General features: G+C 43.8%; 2 protein-coding genes across 25 annotated transcripts in view; one reads left to right on the top strand and one right to left on the bottom strand.

Moving 5' to 3' along the window:
• The window catches only part of SH3PXD2A (SH3 and PX domains 2A), a 259,093-nt gene that overhangs the window by 112,898 nt on the left and 128,343 nt on the right, over positions 1-17,852 (bottom strand). For 2 of the 9 annotated variants that reach the window (XM_081006154.1, XM_081006153.1), the window contains exon 1: positions 17,017-17,279. The exons of the other annotated variants lie outside the window; for them this stretch is intronic. In XM_081006154.1, coding sequence (XP_080862280.1) covers positions 17,017-17,156 — 140 coding nt within the window. In that variant the 5' untranslated portion in view covers positions 17,157-17,279. Of the gene's footprint in view, positions 1-17,016; positions 17,280-17,852 lie in introns of those variants that run through there. 9 annotated transcript variants of the gene reach the window in all.
• Positions 1-17,852, top strand: part of LOC308477527 (uncharacterized protein) — a 37,951-nt gene that overhangs the window by 6,833 nt on the left and 13,266 nt on the right. For 2 of the 16 annotated variants that reach the window (XR_013986603.1, XM_081006233.1), the window contains exons 2-4: positions 10,971-11,002; positions 13,347-13,427; positions 16,523-16,597. Coding sequence is in view for 2 of the 16 variants with exons in the window: in XM_081006233.1 (XP_080862359.1) it covers positions 10,971-11,002; positions 13,347-13,427; positions 16,523-16,597 (188 nt within the window). In the remaining 14 variants the exon portion in view is untranslated. Of the gene's footprint in view, positions 1-5,041; positions 5,119-9,294; positions 9,440-10,824; positions 10,941-10,970; positions 11,003-13,346; positions 13,428-16,522; positions 16,598-17,852 lie in introns of all 16 variants that reach the window. The other 14 variants (XR_013986604.1, XM_081006234.1, XR_013986592.1 and 11 more) reach the window with 13 other exon arrangements.

Raw genomic sequence — 17,852 nt, forward strand, 5'->3', positions numbered from 1 at the left:
ATTCACATATTCAAGGCAGGGAAGCTTAGAGATGCAAGATCCAATTGTGGGAGTAAAAACTAAACATGGAATTGGATTCTTAAGACGGGGGGAGTGGTATTAAAAATATTTCAAGATACTGCACAGAAAGGAGTACTTGTGTGGAGCTTAAATATAAGGATCCCTTCTCTTGAAAATAGGACTGTGAATTATCCGGAAAGGAGCAAGATCCTATCCTGCTAATTTCCCCATCCTGAATTACCACAACGATCACAAATTAATGTCAGCACAAAAATCACTGCCATGAAAACCTTACTTCAGCCAGCGTTGACCAACATAGCTGCAAAGGCAGCCAGTATATGGCAATCCCCAATCAGACTCTTGCAGCCTGCTGGAATTCCTCAAGCCGCTGGAAGAAATGCTGCCCAACAGCTGGTTTCTATCTTCCGTGCTTTGGCCCACGTCATGTCTCCGAAAGAATCTTTTGCAGTCTCAGTGAGATATATACCAGCAACATATCAGCAAGAATAACGGACTGAAAGCAAAACTGCAGAGCAATCAGGCGCTCCAATGAGCTGCTTGTAAATCTACTAAAACGTGGCATGTTTCCACAATAAACACAGCGCAATCGCTCTTGCTCTCTTCCCACTTCATCTGTTGGGAGGCCAGCTCAGCTGTGAATGTGCCATCATAAAACAAACCTGAAGCAGATACTCCACCTATTGGAGAAAATCTCTTCCTGCAGTCCAGCAATCTTTAAAGCAACTTTGGATGTTGCCCTGACTTTCTGTAAAGTCAGCAATTTTAAATGTGGTACAAGCATGTTAGACCTGAACCCTCAAACTGTGGTTTGCTCTAGAACTGTTTCTACAATGCCAGTTTTCTTCCCATGGGGACCTTGAGCCCCTTTGGGAGAAAAGCAGCCCAGACAAAGCAACAACCAACAACAACAACTCTCTTGGGAATCAGAAGGGACCATCCTCTCACTGTAGCCCATCTACACAGGGCTTTATATGCCCCCCTTCTTTTATATTATCTTGGCAGCAACTATTGCACACCGCTCTGCTACTGTAATATCCTGAGGTTCGATTGTTTTGCAGAATTCTGCAAGAATAAAAGCAGGGGATCAGGAATCAACTCTTCATTCTCCTCCTATGCCTTGCAATGTTGACATTGAGCAGTTCTGTGTATGACCGGATTTTTCAAGGAAATTAGAGTATCCCTTATTTGCTGATCTAAAAATTGTGTGGAAACACTGGTAAGGTCCTTTATCTAATTATGAAAAAAACCCAAAATAAAATAAACCAGTGTGTTTTAAGGGCATAAGATCAACAGTGCGATCTTACGCACATTGGTTTGTAAGTATCACTGGATATAGAGGAACTTTCTTCCAAGTAAACACATGCAGGATCAGGCTGTAGAATAAAGGTTGTTTCCCCCCTTCCTTTTCCTTTTAAGGAGCTTTTAAAATTAACATGGATCTGGGCAAGAGGGCTAGTGAAATTTCACATAGACTGGTAGCATTAGTGGGCTTATTCGCAAGGCTGGCTTTGCTATATTTATCTAGATACAGTCATAGCTACATCCCACAAACTCTTACTCAGCCTAGCTTAGCTAGGCTAGAAAGTCAGTGTGATGTGGTGGCCAGAGTGTTGCACTTAAGACCAGGGAAACCAGGATTCCAATGTCTGCTCCCTTAACGCTCACTGGTTAGCCTTGGGGCAGCCACTTTCTTAGGCTTACCAACTGAACAAGACTGGTGTGAGGATGTATGATGTACGCCACCGTGAGCTCCTTGGAGGAAGGGCAGGACAATCATAATTTTAAAAACTGTTACATTTAACAATTTGCTTTGCACACACTCCTGCCCCCTCCAATATATTCAGAAGCTCTAAAATGAGTTCTGCAATAGAAGTGTGATGTGGAACAAAATACTGCAGCATAGAGTGCTTCTCTTCATAGTTCCTGCCAGTGATAACCTACAGAAGAGCTTTCCAAACATTTCATACTGGTGACACACTTTTATAGACATGTATCATTTTGCACTCCTGCCAACCTAGCAGTTCGAAAGCACGTCAAAGAGCAAGTAGATAAATAGGTACCACTCTGGAAGGAAGGTAAACGGCCTTTCTGTACGCTGCTCTGGTTTGCCAGAAGCGGCTTAGTCATGATGGCCACATGACCCGGAAGCTGTACACCGACTCCCTCAGGCAGTAAAGCGAGATGAGCACCGCAACCCCAGAGTCGGCCACAACTGGACCTAATGGTCGGGGTCCCTTTATATTTTTTATCATTTTGCAACACAGTAATTCAGTTTTACTAGCAAACTGGAGGTTAAACGAACCCTTTTCCAGCCCCGGGAGGAGCGTGGAGAGCATTTGTGCAATACACCTACACACTGCAAAAGAAACTAATGTTTCATGACACACAGTTTGGAAAGCTCTGATGGACATGGACATCTTGTTGGCCACTATGAGAGCAGGATGCTGAACTAGATGGGCCACTGGCCTGATCCAGCAGAATTATTCTTACGTACCTCTTCCAAGATACTCCATTCCATCTCTCCCATCCCCAGCAAGCCAGGGCTCTGTGCCCATCTCTATCTTCATTGGACTCTCTTCCAAATCCCCTCCTCTTCAGATTTTTTTGGTAAAGGTTTTTTGTTTTTTTTAACTGTGCACTTCTGCAAACTTTGGGCTCTTCCCAATCCAGTTGCTACCTCTACCCTGTGCATGGAAGGTGCCACTGTGGCTACATAAGGATCAACAGAGAATGAATTTGCTTAGTGTAGAGGATTCTTACTTTTCATTCACTGTACAAATAACAGGTTACGACCAGATGTTGTGTCTGTCTATATTAAGGTTTACTACTCATTAATTTCTGGGCTCAACTGATGACTCAGCCACACTTTCATGTTTGTTATTTTTAAAAACAGAAGACAAGATAGAATATAATTTAAAATGTCAGAAACCATTATGAATATCAAATACATTTTCTTATTAAAATGTCTTTTAACATGCATAATAATAGAAAAACTGAGTTATGACAGAACAGTGTTTTCCCCTCCTGGATTAAATTAAAGAAAACAGATGGGTTTGCTGAGCTTCAGATAAAAAGAAATTTATGGGTATGTGATGAGCATGAGGCAGACTGAACTTTGCAGACACTAATTCTCCAGCAGGCTCACCCAGAGCCTATCAATTCAAGATGATTTTTTCCTTCCTAAGGCCAACATGGTATAAATAACATCCAGAGAAGGCAACCTTTTTTCCTGACATACTAGTTTTCTATGACACCTCCCGCCTTGCATAGGGGGAACAGTCCAACACACAAACCTCCATCCTAGTCCAGCACAGCCTAATGTGAGACAGTCCAGCAAATGTTTTACCATTTGATGGTATAACCTGACACTAAGACACCATGGCAGAAGTGGGGGGTTTTTGGTTCTCCAGATGTTGCTGAACTCTCATCATCCCTGGTCATTGGTCATGCTAGTAGGAGCTGATGGGAGTTGTAGTTCAGCAACTTCTAGAAGACCTTGAACTATAAGTTTATAACCAATTATTAGAACCCCAGTTTGTGTCAAGAGGAACAGGAGGCTTCATGGAGGAAGCCAGGCATTTATCATGTGAAGTTGGTATGTCTACACCATCTTCTTCATCCCCAAGTCAACTGGAGCAAGGCTGGGTTTCATCTAACCTTTACTGATACAGATTAGACAGTGTGGTACAGTGGTTAGTGTGTTGTGACTAGGATTGCAAAGACCCGGGTTCAAACGAGCCCCAAAATTACTGGGTGACCTTGGATCAGTATATGGGTAATCTAGGCATTCTTACTCGCACAGTTAGATGGGGCAGTGCTCACTGGCCCCTTCCCTTTCATCACATCCATGTCAATTTCCACACATTTGGGCAGAGGTTCTGAAGCGGGGAGCCTACTCTATTCCATGTGTTTGAGCAGAGTTCTAAATAACAAGGGGAGGAAACACTGGTAGAGCAGGCCTCCCTGTTTCAGGCTAGGGCTGTGAGATGTATTGATACAACTGGTCCAACACCAGTTTGTAGACCACATTGTAAGAACCATTTCAAAAATAATTGAGCTGGCAATGTATTGTGAAGCACAGCCTTCAAAACTCCAGGGGGCAGTATAATTGCAAGCCCTCTGGGGACTAGCTGACTGCCCTCCCTTTCCCATCTGATGGCAGAACAGTCCCACTCCCAGCCTCGGCACCTCCCTGTGTCTCTATCAGATGCAGGAATTGTGGCTGGGCTGCTTCCTCTTTCTCCCTCTCTCTGCCTAGAGAGGAATGGAAGGAGTTCGCTCTCCAAATGTGAGGGCTCGCCTGCCTCTAAGAGGAGGAATCTGCAGTGCTCATAGCACATACCTATTAATCTCCATGACTGCTCCTTCGCCCGACTAGCAGGTGACTAGTACAGTCTTATTGCATGAGATGCCAGATCTGGCTTCAGTGTAGTCTGTGGATCAGGGTTCAAGAGACCACAAAGCAAACAATACTGGACATTAGTACTTGTGGTGGAGGCAGATCTGCATCAGGGAAGACCAGCAAGTCAAATCATCATGATACTCAGAAAAGAGAACAGGCCTGCCTGGCAACATTTCATATGCAGTTAGGCACTGTCATTGGGAGAGTTCCTTCTATATTCAATAAGCTTATTGCAGGTCTCGGTGGTCATCCTACAGAAGGAATGAGGAACATGTGGCCTTTTACATGTTGCTGGACTACAACTCCCATTATCCCTGACCATCGGCCATGCTGCTTGAGGGTAATGGGAATTGCCTCTGTGGCCAGAGGTTGGTGATGGTGCACAGGTGGAATCCCACCTGACATTCTCAAGGTTCACACTCTGCTTCAGGCTCAGGTCCTAACACTGGGCCTTTTGAGGATCAGGTGGCTGTTATATTCAAGAGGTGAGGAAAAACATTTCAGGCAGGCATTCCATATGCATAATGTGGGCTAGCTTTCAACCCCATGTCAAACATATGCACTGGACCACTAGAGCCTGAAGAAACACCAGTCCAGGATTCCTTATCTATCTTTCAGGTTCTCCGACTGGACTCTCTCACATCTGGCAACACTTGGCTCACAAGACAGCTCTCGGTTACCTTTTGAATGTGAAGGTATTTAACAGAGATGGTTGCAATTGTAAGATAAATGGGGAAAGGTGGGGCTGTAACACCTAATAAGATGACAGGTGGGAAACATATTTAGAAGCATCTGCTAAATATTATGAGGAAAGATTTGTCTTTGCCAGATTTTCAGGGTCTGATGCAGACATTTTGAGTTGCAGATGTATGTATCGGCGTTGCAGCAGATCTCTGACCCACATAGGAGTTATGTACTTATAATGAGCTTTGGAAACGAGAGCCTTTGAGTAAACCATTATGGGTCTTCCATTCCGAATTTTGGTTGAATCACTCATTATCGTTTTTTCAATTTTCTCCATCCACATGAATGGTTTGTTTTTTTAAGCCTGGTGCCCCTCCTAACTGCCTACATCTTATTTGATCACGAATGCAGTGCAGCAGGCAGAAACTCACCAATCCTTATGCTTGAAGTCCTTTGGGGCACACCTCAATAGCACTGACTTGTAGAACTCTCATCACACACATACACACATCCCAGGGATTCTGAAAGTGGCTTGAATAATGGTCTTCAACTGGTGGGTCCGAACCCACTAGTGAGTCATAACATGAGCACTACCACTATGAAAATATATGGTAAACGATTCAGAAAGGGATCCCCAAATGTATGTTTGGGTGCAAAGTGGGTCCTGGGTCTGAAATGCTTGAAGACTACAGGTATAGTTTAACCTTTTCGCATCTGGTGCCCCCTAGATGTCACTGGACTCCAACTCTTGTTATTTCTGATTACTGGAATTAGAGCCCAAAACATCTGAAAGGCAGATTGAGGAAAGCTGATATAGTGGGTGTGATGGTTGTGTTGAAAAAGTAGAGTGAGTGGGTCAATCTGGTCATGCAAATTGGCCTTTATATCACTGCTTTTAAGCCTTAAAAAGAGAACAATGAAAAATGGAATGTATGGTATATAAGGAACTCTACATGTTGGGAGAAAAAGGACAAGGGTTGATAGCTATTTTTAAGTCTGAATAACTGCTTAAAGGATAACAGCTTGAGGCAGGGTGAGGAATAATGAGTTGAGGTTGAAATGCAGCAGATGTAAGTTTGATATAATGGAAAACCTCCTAAATGCAAGGATAATTGAACAGCCGATTGGATTACTCAGGAAAAGTTGTGGGGTCTTTCCATTAGGGACAGCTAGAAGATTTTAAGCAGGAAAGGAGGCCGAGTTAGCAGACTTTCCACTCCAGCTATATCCCTGTAATTATTTTTCTTTGGACCAAAATAAAGGAAGCTTATAAAGTTCTCCCTATATTAAGTTCACCTCAGATTTGGGGGCTGCAAATTAACTTGTCTTGTTTGTGGTATGCCACTGATACCTTAGCAATCTGCTAGCCTTCCTTTCCCCCTTCAAAAATTGTTTAACAATACAGCAAAAAAACCTTCTCAAAATTACCGTATTTTTTGCACCATAACACTCACTTTTTCCTCCTAAAAAGTAAGGGGAAATGTCTGTGCGTGTTATGGAGGGAATGCCTACGGGTGGCATGCCTACAGATTTTCCTCCTCTAAAAACTACATGCGTGTTATGGTCGGGTGTGTGTTATAGAGCAAAAAATACGGTACATACTGTACATGCATGATGATCAGATACACACAAGAACTGTGCTTCATGTGATTCAGAGCCAGACCATGTATGTAAGAACCCTGCTCAGGAAAAGAAAAGGACCCTTAGCTCTGTTGTATGGAATGAACACATTCATTCCTCTCTAGAACAAGGCTTGAGTTGTGGGGAGCCCAGGGAGTTCTAATTATTATTAATAAAGAAGAAAAATAAAAACCACATTCCATTCAATCGGTCTTTGTTTTCAATCCCTCTGACCACTTTCCTATGTTGCCTATCCTTCCGTTTTTTTATTTGTAGACTGCATTGAAGCCATTTGCCCTAGCCATAAGCCTCTTCCATTTCTTTGAGTCTTTCCCTGCCCCTGGCCCCAGCATCCAGGTTGCCAGTGTGCACTAGTGGTTATGTATGTTAATGAAACAGAGTACAAAAAATCATCTTGATGTGATGGTGCACACAAAGGCCTTGTGATTTTTGTGGGTGCGGGCTGTGTTTCCTCAATGCCCATAAGTATTTGCACACCTTAATAATACGCAGCAGCAGCAACAACAAGCATATGAACAGAAGGATCCTAAAAGCTGAGGCAAACTGTGCTTGGACCAGTTCTGAAACTAAATTTAGCAATTCTCCAAGTTGAAGAAAGGCAGAGCAGAAGCATGGGAGCACAGCTAACCCACAGGGCAGAAATGGGGTAAAGTCTGCCCATCCTTAATATTTTGATATACTTCCATTTGACAAGTACCGGTAAGTATGTAGACTGCATTGATTTCCATTTGATTTCTCCATTTGATTTCTACTGACTTTTCCTTTATCCTTGTATACACCTTAAAATCAATCTCCAACCTTGCTAATACAAAAACTGTCATGCTTATCTTTAACTGAGTTCTCAGTCTAACAAGGAATGTTTATGCTTCACTTAAAGACAGGGACAGATCCAGGTAACGGCTAGATTTTATATTTTAAAAGTGGGAAGCGGAATGGCTGAGCCACTGTGTGTGTTTTGACTCTGCAGGTGCAGCCTGACACCTGCACAGATTCCAGTTGAGCCTGATTCAATTAAAGTTGCAATCCTGCATGCAAGTCTGTTATTTCCTCCTATATTTCATATTACAATTGTGACATTTGGGCTACAACCATTTACCCTTTTTCTCCCCCTACCCCCACCACAAACCCATTTTGCTTAGCATCCAGACTGATGGAATATTCTGGGGAACTGAAAAACTTTCTCACCATCCTAAAACAATATTTCATGGAATGCCCCAATCTGAGGACATAAATGTTGATCTTCAAATAATACAAACTCTACTGATAACAGCAAAATTTTGTATGCCCAATTTTGGAAATGTAAAAATCCCCCAACAGTTATGGAATGGCTGCAGAAAACAGTCTTGCAGATAAAGCAAACAAACGACTAATTTGTTTTTTAAAATGTATCGAAAGATGGACCATGTTTATACAATTATAGAATGAAAAAGTAGCAGAGGATATAGCCCCTTATAATTTATTTACAATAAACTAATTTTCTATCAGAGTGTATTATTTCTATCTGTTCTTTCCCTCTGTTCCCCATACAAACTTATGATTCACATTTTCTCTTCATTTTATTATTGTGTACCAATACTAAAATGAATAAAAATATATATATTTTTAAAAAATGTACCAATACTAAAATGAATATATATATATATATTTTTAAAAAATGCTCAAAATGTTGTGGCCAACATTTGGCCCAAATAAAGTTCTTCGCTGAACTGTGGGTGATCTGCCCACCCCCTTTATGGACCCAACACAGCTTCCCTTGTTTATCTTCTGTCTGCCTCTCTGTGATGCAGATTTTTTAAAGGGCTGCTCACAAATGACAAGCAGTAGGAGGAATAAGAGAGAGACGCGGGTGGCGCTGTGGGTAAAACCTCAGTGCCTAGGACTTGCTGATCGTAAGGTCGGCGGTTCGAATCCCCACGGCGGGGTGAGCTCCCGTCATTCGGTCCCAGCTCCTGCCCACCTAGCAGTTCGAAAGCACCCTTAAGTGCAAGTAAATAGGTACCACTCCGGCGGGAAGGTAAACAGCATTTCCGTGTGCGGCACTGGTGCTGGCTCTCCAGTTGCAGCTTTGTCACGCTGGCCACGTGACCCGGAAGTGTCTTCGGACGGCGCCGGCTCCTGGCCTCTTGAGCGAGATGAGCACGCAACCCTAGAGTCGGTCACGACTGGCCCGTACGGGCAGGGGTACCTTTACCTTTTACTCCTCCACCCCACCCCCCACACCCATGCTAGATTAAAAGTGCACCTTTCTGGACCAGTTGCTGCTAGCCATGACTTCACGGTTAAAATGAAAAGAAGGTAAACCATGTAATGCATCATTTGACCTCATGGTGGAGATAGAGACCTAGAAGAACCCAATGTACAAACTAGTCCTGACAGACAAGCAGGGCATACGTAATTAGGGGCTCTTTCCCCAACCCCTCCCAATCAATGCCAGCCAAACCTTTTAGACAATCTGTGTTGATTTCAAATTACATCAGACTACAACAAAGCAGAGATGTGCATGTTAGAGTGGCCACGTACCCAACATTACCGTTCTCTGATTGAAGGCATCCTCTATGTGAAGTGCTGTTCTGTCCCAAGTCTGGTTTAAAGATAAATAACCATAAGAAAGGAGAGCAGAAGCCTTGAACTTGCCTGTCAACATTTAGCTGCTGGACAGCAGCTGGTCACAGTGTTCTGCAGTCTGGTGAGGTGTGCTCTATGTCTATTCCTATTTGTACTTACATTTTGTGTCTGCACTTAAAAATCAGCATGTGCTTATTTTATACAGATCTGTGCCCTTTCCCTCCCTCTTTTTTTTTGGCAATATGTAAGTGGTCTCTGTAGCACTGAACCACACACTCAAGTCAGCCTACAATGGCCTTTGAAGCAACAATGCCGCTAGATAGAAAATGGATGCTTGCAGCTGTCACCCCAAAAGCCAACGAAGGTTAATTTCATTTCACCACTCATATCTTCCTGGCCATGATATGAGATAGGCAGCAGTCAGTAAAGGTTACCTAAAAGAAGGATGCCACCTCCTTCCATTCATTTCTTAAAATCCTTCCTCAAAACCTCACGCTTTGCATGAAGCCTTTGGCACAACCCCCACGTTGTCCTACTGTAAGGAAGCCACATGCTACTGAAGTAATCATACATTCTTTTCTTGTTTATCCACGGATGCCTCCAGACTGTATTTTGCAGGAGGGATTCCAGTGCATCCTGTAAATTTAGATTTGCGCTATTCAAGAAGATTACATTGTTCTGTTGCCCTAGTGCAACAAATAGATAGATAGATAGATAGATAGATAGATAGATAGATAGACAGACAGACAGACAGATAGATATAGATATAGATATAGATATAGATATAGATATAGATATAGATATAGATATAGATATAGATATAGATATAGATATAGATATAGATATAGATATATATAGATATATCAACAACTGGCTTTTGCAGTTAGGAAACTGACGAGGAAATGCACTGAAAAGTGTGGGATGGTAGAATGATGAATATGTATAAACACCCCTCAATGATATCAGAATGTGCGCTGGTTGTCATATAACTAGCCTGCAAGTAAATCAGAACAAATGCTCCATAAAGAATGGCGGGAGGTGGAGAGAGATATATAACTTCCATGTAAGCTTTGTGAAAGCAATCCATGGAGAATGCTCAATGTCTGGAGGAGTCTCCTGCCTCCCCTTTCCATATTGCTTCCCTGTGTCCAATTTTGGATGAGAAAATCCTTGGGGCAATACTCCGCTTGTACACTGTGATGTGCCATGCACATTGTTAGCATATATGTGGAAGGCCTTCCAGTTGTTAGCAGAGGTCCTCATTCTGCTCCTTGTCCTAATCTGTTTCCATGACTGCTAACCTCTGTCCCGCCCTGGGCACATGTACTATGAAATTCCCACACTTACCATCATTCTCTCCTGTCATCGCCACGTTGCAGTCCCTGATGCACAGTCTGCATTGTGCAAGGAAAGTCAGATTTGGCAACCAGAATTTCCCCAAATTACATCTCTTATTATTCTTGCACAAGTCAAAGAACATTTTCAAATGCACTAATTATAATTACTTACAGGCACTCTGGTTCTGAGAAATGTGATGCAGTACTATCTCCATAAACTGTAATCTGGAATAGGACCCATTGGTAGACCTACCAAGTGCTAGAGAGGCCTAGGAGGAAATTTCTAAGCGGTAAACATTCTGCTTTGGCTTTTCTTTCAGCCAAGTTTTCTGATATTCATCGGCACAGAAAGGTGAGTGCATCTGATGTTATAGTCTAGCGCTTAACAGTGATTGGTATCTGTGATGCTGTCGATTAACACTTGTCTCGCCTCCTTCGAAAAATGTTTCCTGGATTATCTTTTCCTCAGAAGAGGGTTATCTGGAGCACAAAGCAGTGAGTCACAACCACACCATACATTGAAAACACTCTTCTCCCTCTTCAGACTGCCATGGCTTCCCCCAGAGAATCCCCAGAAACTGTAGTTTGTTAAGAGTGCTGAGTGTTGTTAAGAGACCCCTCACAGAGCTACAATTGCCAGTGCCCTTAACAAACTACAGTTCCCAGAATTCTTTGGGGGGGGACCATGACTTTTACAGCAGTAGAAGGTAAAGGACCCCTGACCACTAGGTCCAGTCATGGCCGACTCTGGGGTTGCAGCGCTCATCTCGCTTTGTTGGCCGAGGGAGTCGGCGTACAGCTTCCGGGTATGGGGCCAGCATGACAAAGCCACATCTGGCGAACCAGAGCAGCGCACGGAAATGCCGTTTACCTTCCCGCTGGAGTGGTACCTATTTATCTACTTGCACTTTGAGGTGCTTTCGAACTGCTAGGTGGGCAGGAGCAGGGACCGAGCAACGGGAGCTCACCCCGTAGCAGGGATTCGAACCGCCAACCTTCTGATCGGCAAGTCCTAGGCTCAGTGGTTTAACCCACAGCGCCACTTGTGTCCCACTTACAGCAGTAGAAGAATGCTTTAAATGTATGGTGTGGATGTGACCATGGACAAGGAAGCAACAGCAGCACATGCATGGTGGGGCTGAGCCACACTTCTGACACGGGCGTCGCTGTTGTTTATGCAAAGAGGGCTGGGCCAGGGGGGCGGTGAGAGAGGGGCCATGACAGCACATCTGCTGGACTGCTGCTGCCGTTCCAGTGTTCTTTTTGGTGTACCAGCATGGCTTCAACTTGCTAATGTGTTTGCCCTGCCCAGGCAAGCAGCAGAGATTCTGGTATTGGGAGGTGAGCTCCAGCCCACCACATGCACTGCTACAGCAACAAATCCACCCGTAACAAAACAGAAGCCCCGAGTCTTCCTGATATAATGCTCCCCAAACCATTCCAGTGACAATTTATTATGAACACTCAAGTGGTTAAGTCTTCCACAGGACGTGTCGCTGCTTTGCTACGACAGATGCATCACAGCTATGCCTCTGGATTTTATTAACACTCCAGGAGCCATGCAAGGCACCCAGTCTGAACTTGCCTCTCCCTTGACATGCCTCAGAAGGCATTTCCCCACAGCATCACCAAGATGTCTGGGATGCTTGGGCAAGGGGAAGGAGCATGTGCTCACAGGCCTGGAAAGCAGACAAGCTGAGCTTTGAAAACCTTCTCGGTGAATCATTGGTACCTGAGCACTGGCCAAGTCAAAGTGAAGCCTCTCAAAGGCATGGAGAGACACTCTAACCTGCAGTGGTACATTTTAGACTCTGGACTTAATTGTCTGACAGACAGCTCCTCTTTAGATCATAAGGTGTATTTACTTCACTAACTTCAAAATGTGAGGTAAGTCATCCTGTGCATTGTAGGTTGGAGTGTCCCTTCTGTACATTCTCCCGAGAGGGGGCCCAAGACTTCTGCTCCAAAGATTTGCCCTGATGGCTCCGCTGATACTTCTCCCTCTATAGGTACCAGTGCTTCCTAGAAAAAACTTCTGCACAAGTGATTGGTACACAACCTTTCTAGTCATCGCTGAAAAAATATGGTTGCCCTATGGGACTAGTGGACACAGAAGGAGGAGCAGGCATGCCACAGATTTCCAACTCACTTCCTCTCTCTCTCTCTCTCTCTCACCTAGCAGGATTTCAAAGTCAGAAGGCAAAAGTGCCTGGAAATCCCTTGGGTGTTGTGACATGAGCTGGTATTATATTTGGCATTTAAACTATGAATCATGCTTCCATGACTCTCTTGCCACGGAAGGATGTGCAAGAGATATCCTGCTTCTCACTTGTGTACATATTTTCTATATGGTTGATCAGATTATCTTTCCTGTTTCTTGCAAGTTTGGCTCTGTTAAACTAGCTGCAATCTAAGCCAATAATATGCTGTTCTTACGCAACTCTTCTGCGCAATGCAATCAACGTAATTCTATTTAAATTTGACTTTACTTGACAATCTTGCCTTTCTTTTAATTAAAAAAACCTCTAGCTCTTATGGTCTCATATGAAAGCAAGAAAATGTGTAGTATTTGCTGAAGTTGCAAGAAACCAAAGGAAGTCTCAAGTAGGATATATATTCTGGTAGGATATATATTCCCTGCACTAACACGCTGTCCTTTCCCACAATTCTCTGTCCTCACCCCTCCCTGATCCTAGGAAAATTGGTTATCCTTGGCACCATAAAGATGCTAATCCCAGAAAGGGAACTGTCCCAGGGCCAATTCACATATTCTCCAGGTGAAAGAGCATTCTTATGATTATGGGTGCTATGTATGGTTTTTTATTCTTGCATTATGAATGTGATTGCTGTTTTAAATGAATTTTGTACTCCTCTCCAAGACTGATTTGATATGGAGTGGGATATAAAATACTTTAAACAAGTATGAAAGAAATAATATTTTGCAAACCATTCCTCATCATAGAACTCAGACTGAATCCACTGGGTAATTTAAACTGTGACTGACATTCTTGTTATACTCTAAATTGCAAGTATTCATGATACTGTCAGTTCCATAATCACATGACCCTGTTTATGTGAACATTTTTCTTCACTGGATGAGAAAGGAGCAAGTCAGACTCATGCAACTTTGCCCCATCCTCTCTCCTCTCCTCTCCTCTCCTCTCCTCTCCTCTCCTCTCCTCTCCCTGCATAGAAAGAAGTTCTTAAGACCCACCACAACATAGTGGTAAAGAGTAGGTTTTCGTGGGGAAACAGCCAGGGTGGCAGGGGAAGAAGCACTCAGACATGGAGCTTTAAAGAGTGGACCTATGTCTAGAATGGATGGATGGCGGCTAATGGATTGAAGTTGAATCCTGACAAGACAGAAGTACTGTTTGGGGGGGACAGGGGGCGGGCTGGTGTGGAGGACTCCCTGGTCCTGAATAGGGTAACTGTGCCCCTGAAGGACCGGGTGCGCAGCCTGGGAGTCATTTTGGACTCACAGCTGTCCATGGAGGCGCAGGTCAATTCTGTATCCAGGGCAGCTGTCTACCAACTCCACCTGGTACGCAGGCTGAGACCCTACCTGCCTGCGGACTGTCTCGCCAGAGTGGTGCATGCTCTAGTTATCTCCCGCTTGGACTACTGCAATGCGCTCTACGTGGGGCTACCTTTGAAGGTGACTCGGAAACTACAACTAATCCAGAATGCGGCAGCTAGACTGGTGACTGGGGGCAGCCGCCGAGACCACATAACACTGGTCTTGAAAGACCTACATTGGCTCCCAGTACGTTTCCGAGCACAATTCAAAGTGCTGGTGTTGACCTTTAAAGCCCTAAACGGCCTCGGCCCACTATACCTGAAGGAGCGTCTCCACCCCCATCGTTCTGCCTGGACGCTAAGGTCCAGCGCCGAAGGCCTTCTGGCGGTTCCCTCATTGCGAGAAGCAAAGCTACAGGGAACCAGGCAGAGGGCCTTCTTGATAGTGGCGCCTGCCCTGTGGAACGCCCTCCCATCAGATGTCAAAGCGATAAACAACTACCTGACATTCAGAAGACATCTTAAGGCAGCCCTGTTCAGGGAAGTTTTTAATGTGTGATATTTTAGTGTATTTTTGGTTTCTATGGAAGCCGCCCAGAGTGGCTGGGGAAACCCAGCCAGATGGGTGGGGTACAAATAATAAATTATTATTATTATTATTATAGAAATGAGGCACAAAAGCAAGTCTGGATGAGCACCTTCTTTCTAAGCTGAGCTTACCTATACCTGACAGAAATTGATTACCATTTCCATATAACTTACTACATTTATATCCTTATTACAATGAAGAGCCCAAGGTATCATTCACCTCCATATTAGCCTCACAACAACCCTTTGTGGCAAGTTAGGCTATGGGGTGGTGAGGTCCATGGCTGAATGGGAATTTGACCTGTATTCTCCTCAGTCCTAGTCCAGCACTACATTGCAATGATACCTGTTCTGTAGACTTCATCCAGAGTGATTCAAGGGCCTGACTGTAAGAACACATGTGCCTCTGGCTCCTTAGCTCTACCTATGCAGATTGGAGCGGATGAGAATTATATTTCAAAACTTGTGGAGGGTACCAGTATGAAATGCAACACTGCTTCTCCCTTGCTTTTAACACAAATTCTGTGCTACATGCCATTGTGCAGTGCAATAAGAAGTCACACATACAGAATTGCCTGTCTTTATCACACAACTTTGGGAGTGGGTGATGCTTGAAAGGTCATTTCTTACAAGCACACCTCCACACCTGAGCAGATAGTTGATGCAAGATAATGGAGTGATCCCTCCATTAGCTTGCATAGGAGGAAAGAAGATAGTGGATCTCTATAAATGGTGGTGATGATGGAGAATCTCACCAAAAGGGTTCTGTTATCCTTGGCAGATAAGATTCCCCCAACCCAGTTTCTGGGTAGCCATGCAAGTTAATAGAAGGATGGCTCTCAATTAATTTGCATAGGGGAAAGAAGTATCTGTAGCCCCAGAAATAACTGCAGAGTGTATGTAGTCACCACCACAATCAGTTCTTCTCCTCCGCCTGAGAAAAACTGAAGGTTTGGGAGAAAGGGGTTTTGAAGGTGTGCACTGAGAAGCAGTAAGCCCCCCCACCCTAGTTATGATCAACATTTGAGTTGTATAGTAAAATAGAGGATAAAACTTCATGCCTACAGATTCACTCCCACCTGCCTAAGATTAAAGATGGAGCAGGAGAGGAAGGTGAAGGGCAAAGGGTAGCAAACTGGTTCTGTATGAACAAAGCTACTTCCAGCAGTTAACATGAGGCTGGTTCACATGGAAATCCAGATCAAATGAGCAAAGAGAAATCACAACAGATTGGAAATGCATTATGTGCCTCACAAGCCAGAAAAAGCTGTGGCAGGGGAAGAACCCAAATTGTGGATTGGACCTAAGTGTGTTAGAAGAGGGGAAGAGACGTTGCTAAAACAGGGGTGGCTAACCTCCCCCTGCCCTGTTGCTGGACTACAACTCCTATAATCATGGGAAGCGTAGTTCAACAACATCTAGAGATCCTTGAACTAGAAAATGCATAATTAGAATTTGTGTCACAGCCAGGCACTCCAGTTTGATCATACACAGTCATACCTATTCTAAAAAGGACAAGTTGCAAAGGGTAAGGGCAAATCTTGCAAATACAAATATTTTACCAGCTAAATCACTTGTACTAAACATTTTACCAGCATGTCCCCACCCTGCCCAGTACTAATTTGCCACAGCATAATGGGGGGGGGATGGATTTACTAAGCTACTTGCTTTGAAGGAACTGTTGCTTTCCCTAGGGCAATATCCAAGTGCAATACTGGGGGAAAGGGGATGCCAAACTTTCAGTAACATCTAAATGTCTTAACAGGCAAAACCAAGGGCAATCAGGACTAACATCTCAAGACATTTGGGAGCCCAAGGCTGCAATCCTGCGCTCTTGCCTGTGAGTAAACCACATTGAACTCAGTCTTTTTTTCTAAGTAGACATACATAGGATTGCACTGTCAACTATCACTGAAGCAGTGCTAAAATTTTGTAAATGTTTTTCACCCTGAAAATTGCTCACATTTTGCCAAAAATGTAACCCACAAAGCCGTTTCACTTTCCATTTTTAAGTACGATCTTTGTTTAAAGCAGCTGGAGCTGAACATTTGATACAGATTGTGACTTAAAAGTACAACAGGAAAGCCTCAAGAACATAATAAAGGAGTGCCTGAATCTAATTAAGTGTGATGACAGAGGACAGCCCTCTCACTTCCCACTCAGACCCTCTATGTAGAAGTGTTTATACATCTTTAAGACAAGCCAGTGCTTAAAAGCTATGCAAAAGCAGAAGTTGAACATGACAACAGATTTACTTACATGAGGGTTAAAGCATGAAGTTGTCCTTCGTTTAAGGAGCAGCTGGAAAGTGTTCTGCTGTTTAGCTTATGCAAAATACACAAAGCTGCTATTTGTGTTTGCTCGGAGTTATGGGAGGTGGGCCGTGCATCCCAGCACATACACGCAGAGAACAAAGCCTACATGCATACAATATCTCTTACTCCCACCCACTGGTACTTCTCCGAATGAGGGACAGATTTGCATAAGACATCATCTGCAGCCAGTGATAACAGCTGAAGAGCGGAGTGGGACAGAGGGGCTTTAATATGTGATAGATGATCGAAGAGTGAGACCACACAGCCAGTGAATAAGAAGAGGAAAAAAGGGCGGTGCCAGAGAATTCCTAAAACAGAGGGAGAGAAATGCATGTAGGAAAGAGAAAATTTGGAACACACCCGTGATCTACCAGACCAATGGGAAGCTGCTCACTGGGAAGAGGACTACCCCACACTATGGGCATTTGCTCCCCCCTCACTAGCTATGCAGGAAAATGTTCAGACATTATCTTCATTTGTTCTATAAATTAGTCTACACCGACTTTCACTGGTTTTAGCCAATGAATAGAGGCATAACAATGATTGACATATAGGAAAGCAGATCTTACAAACTCCACAAACATGAAAAGGCCAGAGTGACACACCCACAGTTTACTTCCTGGCTCCTTTATTTTGGTCTTTCCGGGTGGAGAACAGATTATAATCATATTGCAGTGGCTATGAGAAAAAGAGTTACACCAGTCCTGCAAAAGAAACCCAGTTATCAGAGCTATTGCCTCAGTTGACAGGGTGGCAGATTTGTGCCCGCTGGGTCCCTGC

This window comes from Podarcis pityusensis (assembly GCF_964106645.2).
Source record: "Podarcis pityusensis genome assembly, chromosome: 5".
Taxonomy (NCBI): domain Eukaryota; kingdom Metazoa; phylum Chordata; class Lepidosauria; order Squamata; family Lacertidae; genus Podarcis; species Podarcis pityusensis.